Source organism: Lissotriton helveticus, chromosome 8 (assembly GCF_964261635.1).
Source record: "Lissotriton helveticus chromosome 8, aLisHel1.1, whole genome shotgun sequence".
Taxonomy (NCBI): Eukaryota; Metazoa; Chordata; class Amphibia; order Caudata; family Salamandridae; genus Lissotriton; species Lissotriton helveticus.
This window is the reverse complement of record NC_136069.1, coordinates 1324564427-1324587954: the sequence shown is the minus strand read 5'-3', so window position 1 is coordinate 1324587954 and position 23528 is coordinate 1324564427. Positions and strand designations below refer to the sequence as shown.

The following is a 23528-nucleotide window of genomic DNA, read 5'->3' as shown; positions in this document are numbered from 1 at the left end:
CCCTAAACTGTACCTCATATTTTATTATTTTGTTCTGTGTATCGCACCCAGAGAGCAAAATGGGAGGTTCCATTATATAGGAAGTTGGGTACTAGACTTCACATAGAGGCCCTTAGGATCCTTAGTGCTAATATCTCTGGAGTGGCGGTTTCCTCCATGGTCAAACTTTTGCTGTCAGGATGGATCAGACACCGCACGTGCATTCAAGGTCAAAAGCAGTTGTCGTCCACAATTTTATAGCAAGCTGGGAGGGATTTTCTTAATAATTAATCACAAGGTCAGTGGTCCTTTGCTGTGTAGATGCTGGGATTCCTAATTTGGTTCTAATTCTTGGTCTATGTGGTTACAACAGTGTTCCTGCTGACTGGCCGTTTTTCATTTTTCCTTTATTGGACCTTAATTATGACTGTATTCTAACACCTATTGTATTTTGGTACTCTTCTGATACAAAGGGAGAGTTGCTGTTCGAAACTGTTTGCTCTTTGACATTAGGTTTTATTCTTGCTAATCCAAATGTATTTTGTTTGTATAGTGGAGACATCTATTTGAAACCCTGGCTGTGTAAAAAATATGTTTGTATGCCTTTTGCACTTTTTATTGAGGGGGGATGCTGAACAACTGTTAATTCCTAAGTTAATGTTAACCAGTTAGTAGGATTTTGTTAGTGATGTCTAAATGGACCACAAATAGAAGCTTTTATACCAACACATTACCTCTTTATGAATTTGGCCTTTTAGCATTTCCTGTTGAGTATACTTTCTGTAAACTCATGTGAAAGCCAGTTAAGGAAGTATTATTATTTGCAAGGTATATTTATGAAAAGGTTTTAGTTTCTCTTACGATGCCAATAGAATGTATTTATGTATGTACAACTTTTATGATCTTGATTATCAATATAAAGTATTTTGATTATGATGATGGTAACTTAATTGCATCAATATGTTGCTTGAGAGACATCTTTCTCCAGTAGATGAATTAAAGGTGTATTCACTAGAATATGAATCCAGCTGTGATTTTTTTTAAATATAGTGACGAAAAGAAATAAAGTGTAAAACCGATTTGAAAGAAAAAGAAATATTCCAGGATCTATTTTGTGTACAGGCCATAGGGTGGATGGCGAACTGCCTCGTTATTAAAGGAAATTATTGTTAATGAAATGAAAGGAACAAAAAAAGACGTATATAGCGCTCTAAACCAAAAGAAATCAAGGTGCTGAGTCTGAAGAACTCCAAACGCCATCAGAAATTAGAAATTAGAAATTAGAAAAGCCTACCCAGAGAACATCATAAAATAGAGGGAGTTATCACATCTAAGGAAGGGAAAACAGAGGAGAGCCTTAATCAAAGGGGTCAGAAAACATGAACAGACCTATGAAGTAAAAAGCCAGGTCTTTAAGTTTTTTTCGGAAAGAGGCAAAATAGTTTATATCTGCAACGTGGCGTGGCATAGTGTTCCATAGCCTCGCGGTGGCTGTAAAGAGAAATTGTTGGTACCGATCGGCATTAACAAGTCCAAAAATGTCCTGCTTTGTCTAATAACAGATGTTTATCTCCTTGCTATATAGTAAATAAAGTAGTTATAGTCCTTCAAGAGAGTGCTAAAATGGATACCATGGATAAGGTACAGTGTGACTTTCCTTTAATGGGGAGGGTCAGCATGTGTAATAGAATATGTGTCCCTTCTTGGTTCTAATAGAGAGATCCCTTGTATATTATCTGGAAATTAAAACAACATCCTCGCCTGAAACGGAGACTAAGGAAAGTGAAAGTGCAGTGATCATCAGATGTGCCACAGTGAACTGGAGACTGAACAAAGACGCCAAACTACATAATTAGCTGTTACGAAGAACGATAAGAGTATTGTATGCCAATTATTTACTTAAGAATTTGGCCAACAGTACATCGGGTTATGTGGCTTAAAAACCTATTTAGGTCTGTAAAGTCTGGTTCGACACAAAATGGCTGAACCTGGATAACATCACTGATAGCAATTGCTTTTAAAATGATCCAACTGTTTACGCCTGGAAAGCGAGCAGAGTCAAGTGGAGTCTCCCTGGCTGGCGCCCTGGAAGTGCATGCTGAAGCTCTCGATCGTTTACTTAACTTGTTATTTCTGAAGAAATTCTCTACGTGATTCGGAAGGTGACTCACCACTCAGGCACTCAGCCATAGTGTGTTAGTTCAATAAACTCGCATCCTCTAAACAGTGTAATGATTACTTGTTAAATCATGGAGATGTTCTGCTTCCACGCGCCACTAAGACTTTCCCATCCATACAGGGCCGGACTGGGAACCACAACCGGCCCTGGCAAAGTGCTCGGCCGCCCCCATCCCCACTCGGGGTGTTGGAGGTGCCGCCGAGCTCTTTGCCGGGCCAGTTTTCTGCCGATTTTGGTACAGGGCCGAATTTGCAGCAAAGCTGCAAAAACGGCCCTGTAACAATCACGGCTCCCAAGGGCCCAAAACCGTCCCCCACCCGTTTACCGCACCGGGGGATTGCCCGGTGCCCGCTATGGCCAGTCCGGCCCTGCATCCATACCAAACCAAATAGAGCAGAGAAAACAACAGTCCTACAGTGTGTGTGTGGGAGGGGAGGGGGCGGGGGGATTATGTGTTTATCCTGGATTTATCTTCTGTGCTTCCCATGGCGTGCCATAAAATTAAACAGACTGGATTTTGCCAAGAATTCCAGAGCAACTTACTTCAACCCTAGCGCCCAACTTTAGCGCCCAACTTTATCTTCCTCTGACATCTGAATTTCTGGTTTCTGAAACTCTGTATTTAGAACTCTATGGGGTGTATTCACAAGAAGGTGTGATAACTACCGCAAGAGTAGCGTAACGCAACTATGTGTCAATGTGGAATTCACAACACTGCGGTAGCATGCAATAGTCTGCCGAAACCGCGGACAATATCCACGATATAACCACCTCGATGGAGACGTAAACACAAACCACAACACCAAAAAACCTGCAATGGGTCAAAGAGCGGTGAGGAATCCAGCGAATAGCAGTGCCAGGCCTGCATCACACTCCTGGCAGGTGGGAAAAATCACCATAAAAGTAGAAAAAACACCCAAACACAAACTGACCAACACCCAAGCACGATGGAGGCAGCCGGAGCAGGCGCAGAAGATGAGCACAAACCCACAAGCAACCCGGATGACCAGCCCGGGACCTCGGGGACAGGAAAGGGCAAGGACAAGAAGAAGAGGAAGACGAAGTTCAGTCTTCAGGCGAACAGGATCATAGTCTCGGAGGTGATGGAACACCATCAACAACTGTTCGTCACCTCCATCGTGTCATTGGGCACCAAAAATGGAATATGAGGGGACATCGTGGACAAGGTGAATGCCTTCGGGGAGCACAAGATGGATGAGGTCAAGAGGCGATGGAATGACATCAAGCGGCAGACCAAGGAGAAACTCTCCGCCAACCGGAAGGCAGCTACGCAGACTGGAGGTGGGGGCCGAGCGCCACAGCTCAAGCTGGATGACATGGAGGAGCTGGTGTTGACAGTCATCATGTGGCGACTGTGGCCGGAGTTGGGGGATCGGACACTGCTCGACACTACCCAACACAGCCGCAACAGGGTGAGTGACCACCAGGTACTGGGGGGATGGGTGGAGATGGGCACATGCACAATCAAGCAGAGCACAGTGCACACCCACAATGACTCTGGGTCCTCGCCGAGATCCACAGACTGACACAATGTATAATGCCATGATGTCTGAATGTCTGAATGTCAACATGTACCATGCGGCTACATACATGTGGACACAGCGTACTACACCATCTCCCCTTCACATTGCAGGGGCACCGTCAACACCTCCTGCAGAGCAGTCCCAGCCACTCTTACTGATGAAGAGTAGGACAACACCAGCATTGACACCCAAGCCTTCCAAGACATCATGAATGTCATCCGCAACTCCCCTCCAGGATCAGGGCAGGCCAGCTTCATCGAGGAGACCCCACCCACTACCCAAAGCACCCAGCAGGAGGCCCCCACACCCCCGTCAGCCCCCCAAGACCCCCAGGAACAACACATGGCCTTCCAACTCTGTGTGCTGGAGTGCCAGAGGGAGACTGTAGAGCAGGTGTGGTTGGGCTTCGGCAACATGGCAACCAAACTTGACGCCATCTTTGGGTGTGTAGCCCCACTACATGGTCTCCAACGAGCCCTGACTGACATCGCTGGAGTCATGACGCGGAGAGAAGAACACCGGTCCGCTCAGAGTGGCTCCAGCGATACCAGCTGTGAGCTGCCACAGATGCGGAGGCTCATGGAGGACATGGTGCGGATGAAGGCGGAAAGGATGGCAGCCACATCTGAACATCAGCAGAATATAGCTGGGACCTACCATGCCGTGCAGATCCTCATCATGGCATTACTGTCACAAGGCGTGGCGATGTTGAATGCTGCTGCCCCACACCATCCACATCTCTGCTCCCTGGAGTGGCCAAGCCTCCCTGTGTGGCAGGCATAACCACTCCGGCACCTGAGGTGTCATTGCCTCCCTGTGTGGCAGACCTAACCACTCCTGCACCTGAGGTGTCAGTGCCTCCCTGTGCGGCAGGCCTAACAACTCTGGCACCTGAGTTGTCAGTGCCACACAGTGTGGCCGACAGACCACCTCTGGCACCTGAGGTGTCAGTGCCTCCCTGTGCGGCAGGCCTAACAACTCTGGCACCTGAGGTGTCAGTGCCACACAGTGTGGCCGACAGACCACCTCCGGCACCTGAGGGGTCAGTGCCACACAGTGCCGCAGCCGGTACAGCAACACCCCCAGGTGGGGCAGGGCACATATCCGGGGACGAGGACGTGGATGGGTTTGTGATCAGAAAGGCTCAGTAGCATTCATTTCCGCCACCTGGTCCGTTCCTAGTTGGTCCAGCACATTGGCTCATTACCTGCCCCTGACCTCCGATTCACTCAGATGCACTCACCTTGGACAGCGACATGGACCGCCACATCCTGTCTGATGACCAATGACATGGCGACCAGACTGTGGGCTGCACCGCTCCTCTTCCGCAGTACTTGTCTTCCACAGTTGGACTCTGACTGGCCCTCCACGGGCCCATATAGTGTGGTGTATTCGTCCGTGCCCTGTACTGCTCCAGCTGCGGAAAAGCACTGGATGTTCAATAAACATCCAGTGACGCACTACTGTGTCACGTCTTTCATCATTCATGGATGTACGTGTGGCTGAATGTAGGGACAGTGATTTCCTTTGCGTCAATGAGGCTCATCCTGTGGGATGCCAGTCAGAGGGTGCTACATAGCAAATTGTGTCACGGGTCCTGTGGACACCACAACAGGGACACACGTACCAGCCTCTTTCTTGTCTGGACATGGACTGAACCACGGCCAGTACCCACAAGTCATTTTTGAAAGCCCTGCCCTGTTTCGGCGTACGGCAGGCCAGACCACTCCGTTCACGATCTGAGGGGGGGGTCTCATTGCTACCCGTAGCAGGCGTACTCGCTGGTGGTGTGCAGGTCACTGGTCTAGTTGTCAGCATGTCAGAGCCACTCTCTGAGTGCAGGTTTGCACGCACACCACACCCACCTGGCACAGGCGTCACAGCCAATGTGACCCCGCAAATATAAGGGGCCGACGACGTCACATACCCCTCTGCTGGTGGTGACTGGATGATGGACCCGAGGCCTTGAGGCCGGCATGGGCCTACCACCATGTGGCGCTGACTGGGTTTGAACAGGGTTTGTGTCAGACGCTGCATTGCGGCCTGCACGGGCCTACCACCACGTAGCGCAAACTGGGGTTGGACAGGGTTTGTGGCAGACACTGCGTTGCGGCCTGCACAAGCACCACGCCATGGGACACTGACTGGGGTTAGACAGGGTTTGTGACAGACGCTGAACTGCGGCCAGCACAGGCAACCCCCCAACGGGATGGTGAATTAGGGTGCACTGAGTCATTGGCACCTTGAGCTGCTGAGCGGGTGTGCAGCCTGCGACGATGGCCCGTCCTGGCGGTCCGGACTGCTCAGGTTTTGTGTGCCTTGCTGGACCGCAGTGTAGGCCGCCCAAGATTGCTGCACGCGCCTACAGCCACATGGCCCGCTTCGGCTGTCACAAAGTAGAGGCACCCATTGGGATGAGCGGCTGTGCAGGCTGCGATGTTGCCGGGTGCTCTGGTTCATACCATGCCATGGTGTAATGTAGTCCCAGCACCAGACGTGTTACCTGCTAGCCAGCACAGCATGGCTGCATGGTGTGGAACGTGCCATGTCTGCGGGCCCCGGGCTTGTGGCTTGCAGCGGCACGTAGTGGGACATGCAGTTTACACGCCACTGGCCGAGGGTGAGTAGTGGGGCCTGGGTGTGCATGGGCGGGCATGCTCAGATTCACGGCGGGAGGGGTTGGGATGCCTCTGCCTGGGTGGGCATGGGCGGTCATGCTCCGATGGACGGCAGGAGGGGCTGGAATGCCTCTGCCTGGGTGTGAATGGGCGGGCAGGCAATGTTGTCTTGTGCAAAAGTGTGTATTGTGCCAGTTATGTCTCTGGATTCTGTTTCAGATGACGGCTCTGTATCAGATGTGGGACCTGGTGTGCTGCTATACAGACCGGCAAGTGGTTGGAGTCATACCGGTGGCAGCAGGTGAGCAGTGTGGCCTGGGTGCGCAAGGTCGGCTCTCTCTCTCCCTCCCCCTCGCTTCTTCTCTCTTTCTCCCCCTCTCTTCTTCTCTCTCGCTCTCTCTCCCTTCCCCTCTCTTCTTCTCTCTCTCTCCCCCTCTCTTCTTCTCTCTCTCTCGCTCTCTCTCTCACCCCCTCTCTTCTTCTCTCTCTCCCCCTCTCTTCTTCTCTCTCTCTCTCTCCCCTCTCTTCTTCTCTCTCTCTCTCTCTCTCTCTCCCCCTCGCTTCATCTCTCTCTCTCTCTCCCCATCTCTCCTTCTCTCTCTCTCCCCCTCTCAATCAATCATAACATTTGTATAGCACACTACTCACCCGGAAGGGTCTCAAGGCGCTTGGGGGGAGGGGGCCGCTACTGCTCGAACAGCCAGTTGTCTCCTGAAGGCGAGGTGGTCCTGGGTCAGCCGGAGGTGGATGGGGAGGGAGTTCCATGTCTTGGCCGCCAGGTAGGAGAAGGCTCTGCCTCCGGCGGTGGTTCTTTGGATGCGTGGTATGGCGGCGAGGCTAGCGGACCGTAGCTGGCGGGTGGGCGTGTGGAAGGTCAGGCGGTCGTTGAGGTACTTGGGGCCCAGGTTGTGGAGAGACTTGTGTGCGTGGGTGAGGAGCCTGAACGTGATCCTCTTGTTGACGGGGAGCCAGTGCAGGTTCCTCAGGTGGCCGGAGATGTGGCTGCGTCGAGGGATGTCCAGGATGAGTCGGGCGGAGGCGTTCTGGATGCGTTGTAGTCTTTTCTGTAGCTTGGCTGTTGTTCCGGCGTAGAGGGTGTTTCCGTAGTCCAGCCGGCTGGTGACGAGGGCCTGGGTGACCGTCTTCCTGGTTTCGATCGGGATCCATCGGAAGATCTTGCGGAGCATGCGGAGGGTGTGAAAGCATGAGGAGGAGACGGCGTTGACTTGTCTGGTCATCGAGAGGGAGGAGTCCAGGATGAAGCCCAGGTTGCGTGCGTGGTCTGTCGGCTTGGGGTCGGTGCCCAGGGCTGGGGGCCACCAGGAGTCGTCCCAGGCGGAGGGTGATGGTCCAAGGATGAGGACTTCCGTCTTGTCTGAGTTCAGTTTCAAGCGGCTGTTCTTCATCCACTCGGCGACGTCTTTCATCCCTTCGTGGAGGCTGGTTCTGGCGGTGTCGGGGTCTCTGGTGAGGGAGAGGATCAGCTGGGTGTCGTCGGTGTAGGAGATGATGTTGAGGTTGTGTTGGCGTGCGATGGCTGCGAGAGGTCTCATGTAGACGTTGAAGAGGGTGGGGCTGAGTGATGATCCTTGCGGGACGCCGCAGATGACTTCGGTGGCCTCGGAACTAAACGAGGGGAGGCGGGCTCTCTGTATTCTTCCAGCGAGGAAAGAGATGATCCACTTCAGTGCCTTCTCTTGGATGCCGGTGTTGCTGAGGCGTTGGACTGGGTGCGGTGGCAGACAGTGTTGAACGCCGCGGAGAGGTCCAGGAGGATGAGTGCCGCTGTTTCCCCGTTGTCGAGAAGGGCTTGGATGTCGTCGGTGGCTGCGATGAGGGCGGTCTCGGTGCTGTGGTTGGCTCTGAAACCGGACTGCGAGGGGTCGAGGGATCCATTCGTCTCGAGGAAGGCGGCAAGCTGTCTGTTGGCGATCTTCTCGATGACTTTGGCAGGAAAAGGGAGGAGCGAGATGTGGCGGAAGTTTTTGAGGTCGGTGGGGTCCTCTGTTGGTTTCTTTAGTAGGGCGCTGAGCTCGGCATGCTTCCAGCTATCCGGGAAGGTGGCGGTGTCGAAGGAGGTGTTGATGACGTCTCGGAGTTGGGGTGCGATGGTGGAGTCGGCCTTGTTGAAGACGCGGTGGGGGCAGGGGGCAGTCGGAGATCCGGAGTGGATGGTGTTCATCGTGCGGGCTGTGTCTTCGGTGGTCACTGCGGTCCAGGTGCGGAGGGTGGCAGCGGGGTGCGTTGGTTCGACGGTTGGGTGCGAGGATGGTGCGCCGAAGCTGTTGTGGATGTCGGCAATCTTGCGGTGGAAGAAAGAAGCGAGGGAGTCGCAGAGATCTTGTGATGGGGTGATGTCGTTGTTGCCGGTGCTGGGGTTGGAGAACTCCTTGACGATGCTGAAGAGTTCCTTGCTGTCGCGGGCGTTGTTGTCCAGTCGATCCTTCAGTGATTTCTTCTTGGTGGCGCGGATGAGCTGGTGGTGCTTGCGGGTGACGTGTTTGAGGGCAGTCATGTTGTCAGTGGTCTGGTCGAGGAGCCACGCTTTCTCGAGGGTGCGGCAGGTCTTCTTGGAGTCCTTGAGTTCGTCGGTGAACCAGGGGGCCTTCTTGCTTCTGGGTTTGCTGGGAGGGTTCTTCAGTGGTGCGAGGTCGTTGGCGCAGGCGGTCAGCCACTGCGTGGATGGTGTTCATCGTGCGGGCTGTGTCTTCGGTGGTCACTGCGGTCCAGGTGCGGAGGGTGGCAGCGGGGTGCGTTGGTTCGACAGTTGGGTGCGAGGATGGTGCGCCGAAGCTGTTGTGGATGTCGGCAATCTTGCGGCGGAAGAACGAAGCGAGGGAGTCGCAGAGATCTTGTGATGGGGTGATGTCGTTGTTGCCGGTGCTGGGGTTGGAGAACTCCTTGACGATGCTGAAGAGTTCCTTGCTGTCGCGGGCGTTGTTGTCCAGTCGATCCTTCAGTGATTTCTTCTTGGTGGCGCGGATGAGCTGGTGGTGCTTGCGGGTGGCGTGTTTGAGGGCGGTCATGTTGTCAGTGGTCTGGTCGAGGAGCCACGCTTTCTCGAGAGTGCGGCAGGTCTTCTTGGAGTCCTTGAGTTCGTCGGTGAACCAGGGGGCCTTCTTGCTTCTGGGTTTGCTGGGAGGGTTCTTCAGTGGTGCGAGGTTGTTGGCGCAGGCGGTCAGCCACTGCGTGAAGTTGCGGGCTGCTTCGTTGGGGTCCGGTGTGCTGGCAGGTGGGTTCTGGCTGAGGGAGGTGGTGAGTTGGTCGGCGGTGATCTTGCTCCAGCTTCTGTGAGGAACCTGCTGCGGGTGGTGGTGGGTGGTGGTTTTTCTGAAGCTGAAGTGGACGCAGCTGTGGTCTCTCTCTCTTCCCCTCTCTTCTTCTCTCTCTTTCTCTCCCTCCCTCTCTCTTCTTCTCTCTCTCTCACACTCTCTTCTTCTCTCTCTCTCCTTCGCTCTCTCTCTGTCCTTTGATGTGCGCAGGACACACCTTCTCATCATCTTTTTTGTCTTGCAGTCTGTGACCTACGGATTATATCGAGGGGAGCTGCCATGTGTCTTCATTTGATTTCTATGTTGTTTAAATAAAGTTTAATTGTTTGCTTTAAAAGTGAAGGTGTGATGGTCATTTCTGTGCTGACACATGCATGTCACCAGTTGTGATTGTGCGACATCAGGCGGATTATTTGGTACATGTTTAGGTGTAGCTGATGTGGCATGTCTTTGCCTGGAAGAGGGTCGGGGGGCCCTGGGGGTGGTGTAGGTGGGTGTTGTGGCCCTCTTAGGTGTCCGTGCTGCATGTTCAGTTGCTCCATGGCATCTGTTGCCCTTCCGATGACGCCCTGGGCTGGGCTCCCTATTGTGGTGCAGGCTGCTGTCCGACTTTACACCAGGTCAGAGCAGGTGTAAATTTCCTGCTGCTAACGCGCCTTATCGCGTGTTTTTTTTTCTAATCGCCAATCTGTCTGGTCGTTGTGAATGTTGATGGTAGGTTTCCTTGTTGCTTTTTGCACGGGAACGCCTACTCTGCATCTCATTGGCGATAGTTGTGGGGGTCCTCTGTGGCAATGTATTTTGCAGCTGCTATCGTGGGAAAACTGGTGCTGAGGGCTGTTAGCGCCTGCTTGTGAATGGTGGGGTAAATTTATCACGATTTTGGCTGCAATAAAGTGCCGTTAATTCGGCGATAGCTCCTTGTGAATATACTCCCATGTTTTCCCGTGTATGCACATCTGGAGTTGTTCACCTTCTCTGGATTGGAAGTATAACTCTCCTTCCCACCCACGACAGTTGTGTTTGAACTGAAAGTAAATATGAAAGGGAAACATGACACTATGTAGCACTAGCATTAATTTATAGCCTGTTTAATTTTTTATTTGTGTCTAATTCTGCACGCTTGATCTTCCTTTGCCATGGAGTCTTTTCACACCCACATTTTTCACAATTTTTTATACTCGCATATAGCACACTGTGGGACTTAACTATTGTTACATGAAAGACGTTTTCAGCATCTCCAGGTTTAAAACTATTCGACTGAGGTGGAGAAAGGTATTTCTATACAAAGCCTAGTTTCAACTTTTTACTCATTACTATTAAACGAACAGTGTTGGAGGGAGATTGAAGTATGCAATAGCAATATGCACACTTACACAGTGTAACACTCTACAACTCCACATAGTTTCATGTTTACTGAATATATAGCATCGAGAAAGTTGGCACTGATAAGCAGAACTATCCATCTGTTTAGGTGGAGTAGGTAAGATATCTTTGAATTAAGAAAATATAAAAATAATTCTAACAGACTAGCACTCTGGCACGGTATCTCGCCCTAAATCCGATATACAGAGATTGGATTTTCATGCCTTTCATTTTTAAATATAACTATTTCTCTGTTAGACCGTTACACTAGTAAGGAAAATTCAGCTGTTGGTTAACAAATGCAAATTAAAGTTTTGGTGCATCAGCTGTTACACAAACATATACGCAGGCGGGCAGATGCAAGCTCTCCAGTCCCATCAAACTGTCATTTTCTCTTGGATTTATCATCCCTGAAAACAATTAGCACTGAAGGACTAAGCTCATATGATGATATTTTGCCTTCCCGTGTATAAGGCAAGCTACTCACTTGCCTAAACCCAGAGCATGAACAATAAACGTCGTGGCCTAAATCCCTGTACCCCCTGGCATAACTGATGGAAGAATCTCCTGATGGAAACGCCTCCTTGTACCTTATACCATACCCTCAACGCTGTCCACGAGGAGGGTGACGATCTTCGAAAAGAAGCAAGATCGCTGTCCGGTGACACACAGGCACTACAGTGACCTCCTGCCGTGGGAACACTTTCTATCTCCATTTCCTGTTCTGTCACAAAGGGTTCTCCATTAAACCAAATCCCTAGCCAAGGTCACGCAGCAATAAAGAACCCTGAACTAGCAGAACTACCTAAAAAATAAAATAAAAAGATATTAGGACTTTCTTCAACAATAGAACTGTAAACTAGCGGTCACTGCACCACAAGTATCTACACAACTCCCACCATTCACACCATAAGAATGAAAATACAGATCTTTCATGGCAACGTGCAGACTGGCAAACCAGAAATAATGCTTGCAGCCTCAGTGCTCACAACTACGCAATTCTTCCTTAAGTGCCTTCTTCATAACTGCCGGTCAACTGTGAAACCTAGCCGAGAGATTACAGATTTTATAGCTTCAACAAACCTAGACCTTATTTTCCTGAATGAAGTTTAACTTCGTAACTAGTGTGGACCTTCTTATCCCGCCACAGTCCAGTATCCTCCCGGATGAGATACATAAAATTGGTGGCAGGGTGACAGTCGTCCCCAAAGACAATATAAAATGAAATAGCCTAAAAATATGAATTTTCATTTTTTAAATATCTCTCAATAGAAATAAAAACTAAAAACTCAGCTCCTACCAAACCCCACATCATCACACATACACCTGGTGAAAACATAACTTTATTTGAACAACTTTAACAACTTTAACTCCACACAAAAAGGCTGTTGGGGTCGACTTTGGTAGCCCCCAGAATGGCCCCCATGGGTGGACGGCCACCGGATGGAGGCCCAGGGGGCACCTATGGTGCCCCCCTGTTAATCTGTGCACCCCGTGGCAGGCATCTTGAGGTGCCCGCCAAGGGTGCAGGGATGAATTGCACCTCTTTGTTTTACATTCCCATTGTCAAGAATAGGAGTGTGACCGAACTCGAAAGTGGTCGGTCGGGCCCGCCGACAGGAGGTAGGGCTGTCCCACGACCGAAACGAAGATGGGCGGACTTAAGTCTGCCCGAATCGTAATTAGGCCTCTAGTGTTCAAAACTTAAAAATTAGAATAGATTTGAGAGCATATCTCTAGCTCACTGATAATTTTACAGTACCAGTCTCAGTTGAATATAAAGTGTTGCATTTATTTATTTTGGATTCTGGCTTAATAGTGTACATTCTCACCACACATAGATATATATTGTAGTATTATATGTGGGAGGGATGGGGAGCACCTGGAAAATGGGAAATACTTATACCTTAATGGACGGGGGTAGAGAGAGTTAAGGAAGGGTTGAGGGAGATACATAGACATACAAACATCCACCTTAAAAAGAGTAAGCCCACTGCTATTCACTAACTACACTTCTAAAGTTACTGCAGCCAAAAAAGTCCCAAAGCAACATTAAACGTATTCTTAGCCAGACATGGAATTGGTCAAGCACACACATGGCCAGTCAGCAAAGATCTATTACAACGCAGTCATTACATCGCACTACTTTTACAACGCAACTGTTACAATGCATCTACCTTTACATTGCATGCCATTACAACGCGTGACATTATAACGCATGTCACTTCAATGCATGCCATTGCAACGCATACCACGACAACCCATGCCATTACAACGCGTTACAAAGTAAGTAATGGTGATTTTTTAGTTTTAGGGTGGGTATGGGTTCTTTGGGTAGAAGGGAATAGTAATTTTCTACCCCTAAACTATCCAACACATTCCCTACTGTTGCACTCACTGGAGTAGGAATAGTAATTTTTACCCCCACACTATCCAACACTTACCCTACTGTTGCACTCACTGGAGTGGGAATAGAAATGTTTACCCCTACACTATGCAACACTCACCCTACTTTTTCTCTAAAAGTATTATGCGTTGTAATGGTATGCATTGTATGCATTGTAATGGTATGCGTTGTAATGGAATGCGTTGTAATGGTAGTTTTTAAAAATGCGTAGTAATGGCATGCGTTGTAAAATCATGTGATGTAATGACAGTTGCAACGTAAAAACCGCGTTGTAAAGCATGCATTTTAATTGTTTGCGTTGTAACATCATATATTCGGCCAGTCACAGGTACTGCAACACACTCTCATAGAAAATGATGGAGGCAGTGGATTAAAATAACACCATCGGAAGAAATGAGGTTCAACAAATACCATTATTTTGATTTTAAAATAAATATATCTATTTTGTTTATTGTTAGAAAATATATATATAATTCTCAATAATTTTTATATTTTAATATGAAATAAACTTATTTTAAATGTAAAATGAATTTAATGTTTTAAACCTTGAATTTAGCTCTATATATACCTTTTATTAAATAGCTATACAAATTAAAAATACAAGTGCTCCCGAGTGAGTTTTTTTTTTTTATTCTTTAAGTAATATTATTTCTAAAATAAATAAAAACATCATTAATACACACATTATGTAATAAGTTAATGTGCTGTTACCTTTATTTTATTGGTGAAATTATTATTTTAAACTATTTTATATTTATACTTTTTACTGAAATATTGGTATATATTTTTTACGTTTAATTAAGTTTTCTAATTTTGCTTACAATTTCCCATAGGGAGATCTGTTCACAGTGGCAGGTGTTCTGAAAGAGTGAAAAGTTCTAGAGTAACTTTGTACTCGTAAATCCTGTTGTAGAAGTCTCCAACAGGGGCTGAAGACATACAAGTCTACATTTACACTTGGAATTAGTGACTACCACAAAAGTAATACATTTACACCTAAATGTAGTAGTAAATATACATGTATATCTGTAAATTTAGCTTTGCAAATAGTGTCCAATATTGATGATAGAGATCAGGCGGGCAACTAGAGCCAAATTTTGGGGGGGGCTGAAAAATATTTCGGGGGGCGGCTAATTCTTCCACCATAGGCAGAGTGGTTGTAAAAAGGGGTCAACACACAACAAAAGCCTCATTTGCAAGTAAATGGTCTTTTAAAGACATGTTAAGTACTCGGGTGCGGCTGCAATAAGATGCACACCAGCCCGCGAAGCTGTCTCTGCCCGGGCTGACGGACACGAGGGGGGGGGGGGGGGGGGGGGGGCTGAAGCCCCGTGAGCCCAATGGGTGTTGCGCGCCTGATAGAGATTCCATATGCTGGAGTACAGGTTTTCAGTTGAAAAACTATTTCCATGTGACACAAACATATTCTGAATTCAGTAATTCTGCCAAACATGGTATGTTTCTTCATGGCCATAAATGTAACCCGTGGCAATGTAAACAGACTATCTGATGCAGAAGCAAATTAATTGGACGAAACATCCGCCAAGATTTTGTGGGTGTCCTGCATCCATCCCCTGAAAGCTAAATAACCTATTAAGATGTTGTTGTTCAAATATTTATATTATTATTTAAACGAGATAACAAATTGATAATATATTGCAACTGAAAATAGATCAAAACAGATTTCATAGCAGCAATTAATGAGCTGGGATAGAAAAACGCTAAACACATCTTATTATAACAATGGAAACCCAAGATATAAATAGAGATGACAAATATGATATGTTATTAGACTGAATAAGTAGTAGTAAAAACCTATTAAGATGTTAAAGGTGGTAACGAAATAAGGGAGGTTGATCCTTAGCCTGTCTATAAACTAAAATAAACTAAGCAAAACGAGCATGATGACTATAGCCTTTTGCCTCGGTTGTTAGCAAGGTATGTGCGAGGGGAGTGATAAAACAGGCGTAGGAACGAGCACGGAGGACTAGGACTCCTCAAAACTCTGACATGCTTTTAAAGGGAAGGTCCCCTTCTGTTGTTAGAAAAAGCCTTTTAAGGAGACATTTTCCACCACACTTTGCATTTTCAGACGTTTTGAGAGGAGTTGGTAAGTTAGGAAGAAGTCAGCAGGGTTAGAGGTTGCGATACTCGGGCACCCAAAGTGAGTAACAAGCCTTGCTTGAGGCATAGCATAGGTATACATATGTGGTACTGAGAACGAAGCAAGAGTTTAACACAATGGAGGTAACATTATTATTTTCACCATATGAAGTTGGGGTGGCTGATCATATGTAAACGATCGGAGCTTTAAATGCTGCGAGGAATGCCTTCTCATCGGAGGGTTGTACATCTTTGAAAGGCTGCTTGCTGCACCCAAGTTACACAGTAAATATCTTCCACAGGTGTGTGAAAACACTGTCCGAAGTCCACAAACGTGTGCTGTGCCATAATTAGAGCATAGGTGAAACAACTGGGCTCTGACGTGCTGGAACTTTCACAATATGTTGTATACACTAACTTGTACTGTTTCCTAAACGGTACACTGCACCCGCTAGTACATCAAAATTCAGTGTTACAGTATTTAAATCGAATTCTCAGAATAGTATCTTTGTATGTAGTATGGAACTGTGATGCTGCTACAGTGCTGGAGTTTGGGATACTTTCTAACCGTGTCACGCGTCACAGACTGTTGAGAAGCAGTCTGTTCTTCCGAGACGGCACGCGCACTTTAAACTCCAGCGAATATTTAATGAGGCTCAGTTAACTTCACGCCTGTACAGATTGTGGTCTGCCTGTGTATATGTTGAGCATGCATAAACAAATATATGCATACTTACGTACACACAAAAAATATGCATACTTACATTTTGCGCAGGCAAAGCACAAAAGAGCTATAGGATTACTTCATCGTAATAGCAAATGGTATAGCAACATATGTAGAGCATTTCTAAAAGCAACCATTAACAGATGCACGAAATATTAACATACAAGAAAAAAATGCATTGCTGTTTTTGCAGATCACATTGCCAGTGCATTTGCATTGGAGCAGGAGCTCAAGAAACAACTTTCTCTTTTGCTGTAGAGAACGTTTCAGTGCAAATAGCGCGCGTGTCCTGCAACTTTTTAAAATACGGTTCAGAGATTAGACAAACCTGAGATGCCTCCTCCAACCACAATCACATCGTATTTGCTGCTCATGGTGTTGCTTCGGGCACTATCCCCCTTCCTTGTAATCCCTGCGATGACCCAGCTACCGAACTCCTTCTGGCACAGACCCGCGCGCAGTGTCGCTGGCTGGACTTCCCTGCCTGTCAGACTAGCAAAGTCTTTTAGACATAACAAACTCAATTTGTGAAAAGAAGCCCAACCCCCCAAAAATGAGCCCGGATCAAGCCACGCTCATATAATGATGAGATGTGGCTAGAAAAGTAAAGTTGAATAAATCCACGTTACCCTGTTTATCTTTGTTTTAGTACACTTTGCCTCAATGTTTCGTTTTTTGTAAAAGGTGTGGCTTATAATATGTTTGTGAAGACGACGATGAGGATGATTATTTCTGTTGTTAAGAAAAAAGAGTAATAAAATCAAGATAGGAAACCTTAAAAACCCTCTAATTGTCTTAGTACAATCTAGTTGTTACATCATTAGTCACTTGTAGCAAAAATGTGACATAGCTACCCCAAGGTAATACATTATTACAGTCGAGTTGAGCTAGGGTTGCCACCTTTACTTTCTAGGGTTGCCTCATTGATCACTGACTTATAAATAAATAATGAAAAACAGAAACGTGTGTTATAAAAGGATACAGGCGATTTTATATAAGGTTCTATTAAGTATCATATCCAGGTCTTTGCAGAAAATGAATCCTTGAACACATGCCTGGTATTTTTCTCTGGGAACAGTGGCAACCATATTTGTGAGTTCTACTAAAGTGCTGTAATGCTAAAACTGGGGTTGCCAGTTGACCAGTATTTTACCAGTAGGGTTAGTATTTTCATGCTGCGACAGGTAAAAAAAAATCAGGAAAATATTGAAAATCATCCCCCTCCCCTTACAAAAGTGAAGAACAACTCACATGACGAAAACACATCAAAACAATTGTTTTGATGTACAGATTGTTCTCACATGGTTTGTAAAGCAAATAGAGGGTGAATTACTACAGAGGATTTTACGCAAACTATTATTTGAGTATCAGCAGCTAACCCTCCTTGAACCATGACACACACACATAGTTTGCATACTGAGTGTTATGTCATTTAGAGGGCTTACTCTATGCAAATTGAGTAGAATAACATCTAATCCCTGTCCCCTCTTCAGCCCAGTTGACTGATGCTTGATGCAGTTCCTCCCTCCCACCGACCCCCAGCTTGTGTCCCACAACTCAAAAATATTTAGAAGAGATCCACAGAGAAGTGACTCTATTGTGTGAGCTCTGTCTTGACTGTTCATCCAATGCGATAAGGAGCGCACTAGAAGAGCAAGGTGGGCTTGGGGGGGGGGGACCTCCCCGAGGTCCCCCCCCCCCCCCGGGCTGTTTGGGAGGGGTGGGTGGGTCCATTTTAGAGCAGCCTGGCGTTTTGGGCTGTTTTTGGTCTATTTTTAGTTGGCTATGGAGCCCAACCTATAAATGGGTTGGGCTCCTCCTCCCGGCCACAATTTTAGGCTTAGGTGACCTGGTGGCCGGGAGGTATTTTCAGGTAGCTTTTGTCAGGCATTTTTGGTATTCCTTTTTGTGGTAGGATTCATTGTTGTTTGTTAGCGATTCGATATGGCCGAAGAAGATTATCGCGTTTTGGAAGCGATACGTCTTCTTAGTGAAGCGGGCCGATTGGATTTGGTCATAGGAGAGCGGGAGCAGGTCGGGCCTTCGCGTCCCCAACGTCTGTTGTCGGCAAGAGTGTCGGCTGTTGTGGCGGCGTGTACCTCCCCGAAGCGCCGTCGACAGGAGGCGGTAAGTGAGCGGGCCGCTCTCGAACTAGGAGAGCGGCCCCGGGTGTGACGGCAAAGCGGGGGAGTGGTTCAGGGCTCTCTGAGCCTGTGTGTACTTGGGCATTTGCTGCGGGCGGGCCGGCGGGTGTGAGAGAGATGCAGGCTGCGCCGGTTGAAGTACCGGCTGCAGCTTTACATGAGAGAGCCGCTCCGGCTCCATTACAACGAGGTCGTCGTGCCTCCAAGCAGCGTGGGGGAAAGCGGCGCTCTGCCTCGGCCTCCGCGGTGGCGGTTAGTGACGTCACTGGCGGGGGAGGGGCGGGGGAGGGGCGGAGGCCTTGTTGGAGCATGAGGCATTGGTTTTCATGCCGGTGCAAGGCGGGCATGTTCAGCCTGGGCCTGAAGTGTTGGTTTTCTCTTCAGGGCAATAGTACACAGGCTGTTTTTCAAGCGCCTAGGGATGTAGGGGGAGAGTTGTTCTTTACTCCTTCTCGCCCCCATAGAGTTTCTTTTCCAGCATGTCAGGAGGTTGCTTTTCAGGCCGGGGGGGTTGTAGAAACTGGTTCAGCTGTGGTTCCTTTTAGCCCATTATTGTTTTCTCCTACGGTATCTGTTAGGGGTGAGGTTGTTTCTGTGTGCAGTGGTTCTGTGGGAGAGGGTGAGTGGGCACAGATGGGGGGTCATGAGGGGTCTTCCCTTTTACATTCAGGTCTCGGGGATGAGGCTTTGGACTTTTCTCAGGTTCATTCTTTTTCTGGGCCAGTGGACGAGGGAGTGGAGGGGTCTTCTCCTGTGGTTGGGCATTTGAGTGGGTCTCACTCGGGGGTTAGGGTTCGGTCTTGGGGGGGTCTGGATATTTTTCCCTCTTGGGCTGAAGGGCTGAGTGACGCTAAAAAGTTTCAAAAAGGTGAGGGTCATGGGGATAAGGTTTCAATGTCTGGTGCAGTGAATTTTCCAGGTTTACAGGTTTCTGGGCGAAATAGGGTGTCAGGTGCTTTGGAAGTGGTACATCATGAGGGCGTGGGTCAGGGTTCTCAGGTGCAGGGTCCGGCGTCGGCGATTGTTCAAGCAATGTTGGACTGGAGTAGTGATGAGGAGGTGTGTGGGCCTTCCCCCCATCCCCTCAGTTGAGTACCGTTTTTAAGGGGAAGGATCCTGTTTGTTTGGTTGATTTTCAGGAGGGTGTTCAGAGTGTTGGTAGGGCAGCGGTAGAAGAGTTTTCAGGTTCTGGTTATTTATGTAGTAAGGGACCCGGCACATCAGTCCGGCCTTTTTCTTTTCAGGATAAGGAGCGGTCTGGAGTAGCGGACTTGGTAGGGCGGAACGCAGCCCATTTGCGCCAAGGTGAAGGGAGGGTAGAGCCTTGCGTGGCACGTCCCGTACCATCGAGGGATCCCATCGTGGCCAGCAAAAGCAGGTTCAGTGCAACCTCGGTGGCCCCAACGAGGGAAGTCAACACAGTCAGTGTAAGTAGGTCAAGCGCGACCTCGCTGGCCCCATCGAGGGATTACAGCGCAGTTCTCAAGAGCAGGTCCGGCGCGACTTCTCTTGTTCCGCAGCCTCTTCAATTTCACCAAGTGGTTTTGCCAGTGGAGAAAGGTTTTGTGAGTGGTAAAAGTGGAGGGGTGTACAGGCGAGTTCAGTCGGCTTCCCCGCCACGCTCACAGTTAAGGGTTGGTAAGGCCCGTGATCGTTCGCATACCTTTGGAAAGGTCCAAAAGGATGTGGTGTTGCCTGCCCCTCCCCAGTTAAATGAGTCGTTAATTCTTGACTATGATGAGGATAGCCCAGAGGAGGGTGAAGTGCGTGACATGGTGTCTGGGGGGGGGCATTTTCATGTCTCTCATAGTTCTTTAAAGGCACCGGTGGTGCACACTCGAGCGGCGTTGTCAAGACCACGAGAGCTCGGCCCCTCAGTGAGGGATCCTCGGCGGGCAGATGACGTTTCACATGTGGCATGGAGAGCGGAGCCAAGTCAGCCTCCTTTGTTGCGTCCAGGTGAGAATGCTGATCCTCGGGCGAAGCCTAAAATGGTATCTGTTGGGATTGGGGAGGATTTAGTATCTGGGGGGACTGAGGGTAAGTTATACAAGGGTCGCTATGTGAAGGACCAGAGTGTAGGTACTATTGAGGATGATAAAGTTGTAGGTGCCAAGGTAGACAGTGGGACTTCTACAGTTGGGGTGGAAACGGCGACGGATGCCTTAAATAGTAAAGAGCTAAAATTTAAAAAGTTGCCCTATATGGGCGTCACTAAGCCTTTGGGGGCTCATTTAATGTTGAGCACTAAGGAGAGGATATGGAAAGGTGAGTATGTTGAGCTTTTAAAGTTATTACATAGGGAGGTCCGTGCTAAAGAGGGTTCCAAAGAAGAGGAATACGAACTAGCCAAGTGCCCCAAGGTCCCATTGAACATTGAAAATTGGACAGCAGCCTTTTTGATTTATGCCAGCGTTTATTGTGAGAAGTTCCCTGAGCGCTGCGTCTCACTGTTTAAGTACATGGATGTGATTAGAAAAGCGCAAATCACAAGGAATGACTTTGCATGGGCGCAATATGATGAAGAGTTTAGGGCGCGCATGGCTTGGGACCCTGAGGCAAAATGGGGGGAATTGGACACGGACCTTTGGCAACACACTATGGGTGCTTCAGCTAGTGGTAAAACAATCTTTACGGCTAGTGGTTTACCTTTAGTTTATCGCCCCTTTCAGGCGCGACCCACCCGGGGAGGGGTGGGGGCCATTCCATCAGCGCAGTCTAGTTTCGGGACCTGCTGGGATTTCAATAAAGGGGCATGCAATAGAGAGTTTTGTAAGTTCCGACATGAATGTTCCCAATGTGGGAAGAAAAATCACCCTTTGGCAAGATGCTGGGGGCCTAAGCCTACGGGTGGGCAACAGTGGTCTCAGCAGGGTTCGGGACCTCACACCACACCACAGCCACCTCAAGCTTCCAGTGGAGGGAAATCTTCGACAGGGGTTGGGCCCAAAGGCTCATACACCGGTTAATGTACTTCATTTGGCTGACGCTTTGCATGGTTATGGGTCTGCTGAGTTGCGAAAGTTTTTGTTGTCGGGTTTTCAAGAAGGTTTTCATCTAGGTTATGAAGGGCCTCGTTTGCGGCGTTGGTCTAAGAATCTCAAATCGGCAGGTGAGCATAAGGCTGTGGTCCAGGAGAAATTAAATAGGTGTGTGAGGGCAGAATGGCAGGTCCTTTTGATGATTGGCCTTTGGAGAATTTAATAATTTCACCCATTGGGGTGGTCCCCAAAAAAGAACCAGGGCAGTCCAGGGCAGTTCAGGCTCATCCAACATTTGTCATGGCCAGAGGGTGGGTCGGTAAATGACTTTATTGACGATGAAGCTGCTTCTGTTTCCTATTCTTCTGTTGATGTGGCCATGTCATTGGTAGTGGCAGCGGGCCCTTCTGCTTTAATGGCAAAATGCGATATCAAATCTGCATTTAGACTGCTTCCAGTCCATCCTGAAGATTGGAATCTTCTGGGTATCCATTTCCTTGGGAGGTGGTACGTGGACAAAGCATTACCAATGGGCTGCTCCATGTCGTGTGCATTGTTTGAAACTTTCAGTACGTTTTTACAATGGTTTTTCACACAAAAATCTGGACATACTTTGGTCACACACTATTTGGATGATTTCTTTTTTGTGGGTGCTGCAGATTCTTCAGACTGCCAGAATGCTCTGGTTACGTTTCAAAAACGTATGGATCAGTTGGGTGTGCCATTGGCTCCTGAGAAGACCATGGGTCCTTGCGTGACCATGTCTTTTTTGGGAATAGAAATTGACTCACAGTCCATGCAGGCTCGTTTACCACTTGAAAAGATAATGAAAATGTTGGAATTAGTGGAAATGATGTTACCTAAAGAAAAAGTCATGGTGCGGGATGTTCAAGTTTTGCTGGGTCACCTTAATTTTGCATGTAGGGTGGTCAGGGCGGGCAGAACCTTCTGTAGGCGATTGGGCAGGGCTCTGTCTGGTCAATACTTGCCACATCACCGGGTTCGATTGTCAGCGGGAGTCAAGGAGGATTTGCGTATGTGGGTCACCTTTTTGCATTCCTTCAATGGTGTTCCTTTATGCAGAGAGGTTGATTGGATTTGGGATGTTCAGATTTTTTCTGATGCGGCTGGCAGCGATGGTTTTGGCTTGTACTGGCAAGGAAAGTGGTGTGCGCAACAGTGGCCTGAGAGTTGGAAGAATGGAGGCAGGAGCATTGCCTTTTTGGAATTGTTTCCAGTTGTTGTGGCAGTTACTTTGTGGGGCCAGGATTTGGCTCACAAGAAGGTTCTTTTCAGGATTGATAATTTGGCTGTGGTGCAGGTAATCAATAGACAATCTGCTAGGGATGTGCAAGTCCTGAAATTGCTCAGGGTCTTTGTGTTGGGTTGCCTCAAGTTTGACATTTGCTTTAGGGCCCTGCACATTCCTGGTGTGGATAATGACATTGCGGATGCTTTGTCTCGTTCACAGTGGGAGAGATTCCGTGGGCTAGCTTTGGAGGCAGACGAGACACCGACTCCCATGCCGGAGCACCTGTGGACGGTAGGCAACACAGGGTCTTTCAGCTGGTGGTAGGTTCATTGGCTCCTTCTACTAGAACAGCCTATGAGTTAGCATGGAAAGAGTTTTTGTCTTCTGGAGCTAGTAAGAGAGAAATGCATTGGCAGAGGTCAGAGGATGTGGTTCAGTTTATTTTGTGGTTAATGGATAAGGGTTTATCTAGGGTTACTATTGCTGGGAAGTTAGCGGGCGTTTCATTTATGGGTAAGTTGTTCTGGGGTTCCTCGCCGTCTGCTGGGGAGTTGGGTAGGAGAATGTTGGAAGGGTGGGCTCGGGAGCCGGGAGGTGTTCAGACGGTGAGGTCTCCTTTGTTGTGGCAGAAGTTGGCAAGTATTGTAGCAGTTTTGCCGGTGGTTTGCAGGGATAGGTCGGAAGCTTGTCTTTTTGCCACTTTGATGGTTTGGATGTTTTTTGGAGCTTTTAGGGTGTCAGAGTTGTTGGGCAACAAGTTTACAAAAGGTGTTTCGTGGGGGGATGTTCATTTGTCAGTCAGAGGAGCACATATTTGGCTTTCTCATTCAAAGACAGATCAGAAGAACAAAGGCAAAGGTATTTGGTTGGAAGCTGTTTCCCCCCTGGAGACTTGCCTGTTGAGTTGGGCGCGACGCTGGTGGGAGTTTTCGGGTGGGGTTCTGGAACATAAGGTTTTTC

At 48.3% G+C, this 23528-nt stretch overlaps 1 protein-coding gene across 1 annotated transcript in view; it reads right to left on the bottom strand.

Moving 5' to 3' along the window:
* LOC144773341 (amine oxidase [flavin-containing] A-like) overlaps positions 1-16712 on the bottom strand; it is a 667192-nt gene extending 650480 nt beyond the window's left edge. The window contains exon 1 of the mRNA XM_078658306.1: positions 16520-16712. Within this exon, the coding sequence (XP_078514432.1) occupies positions 16520-16565 (46 nt within the window). The 5' untranslated portion in view covers positions 16566-16712. The remainder of the gene's footprint in view (positions 1-16519) is intronic.
* Between the last annotated feature and the right edge of the window lie 6816 nt (positions 16713-23528).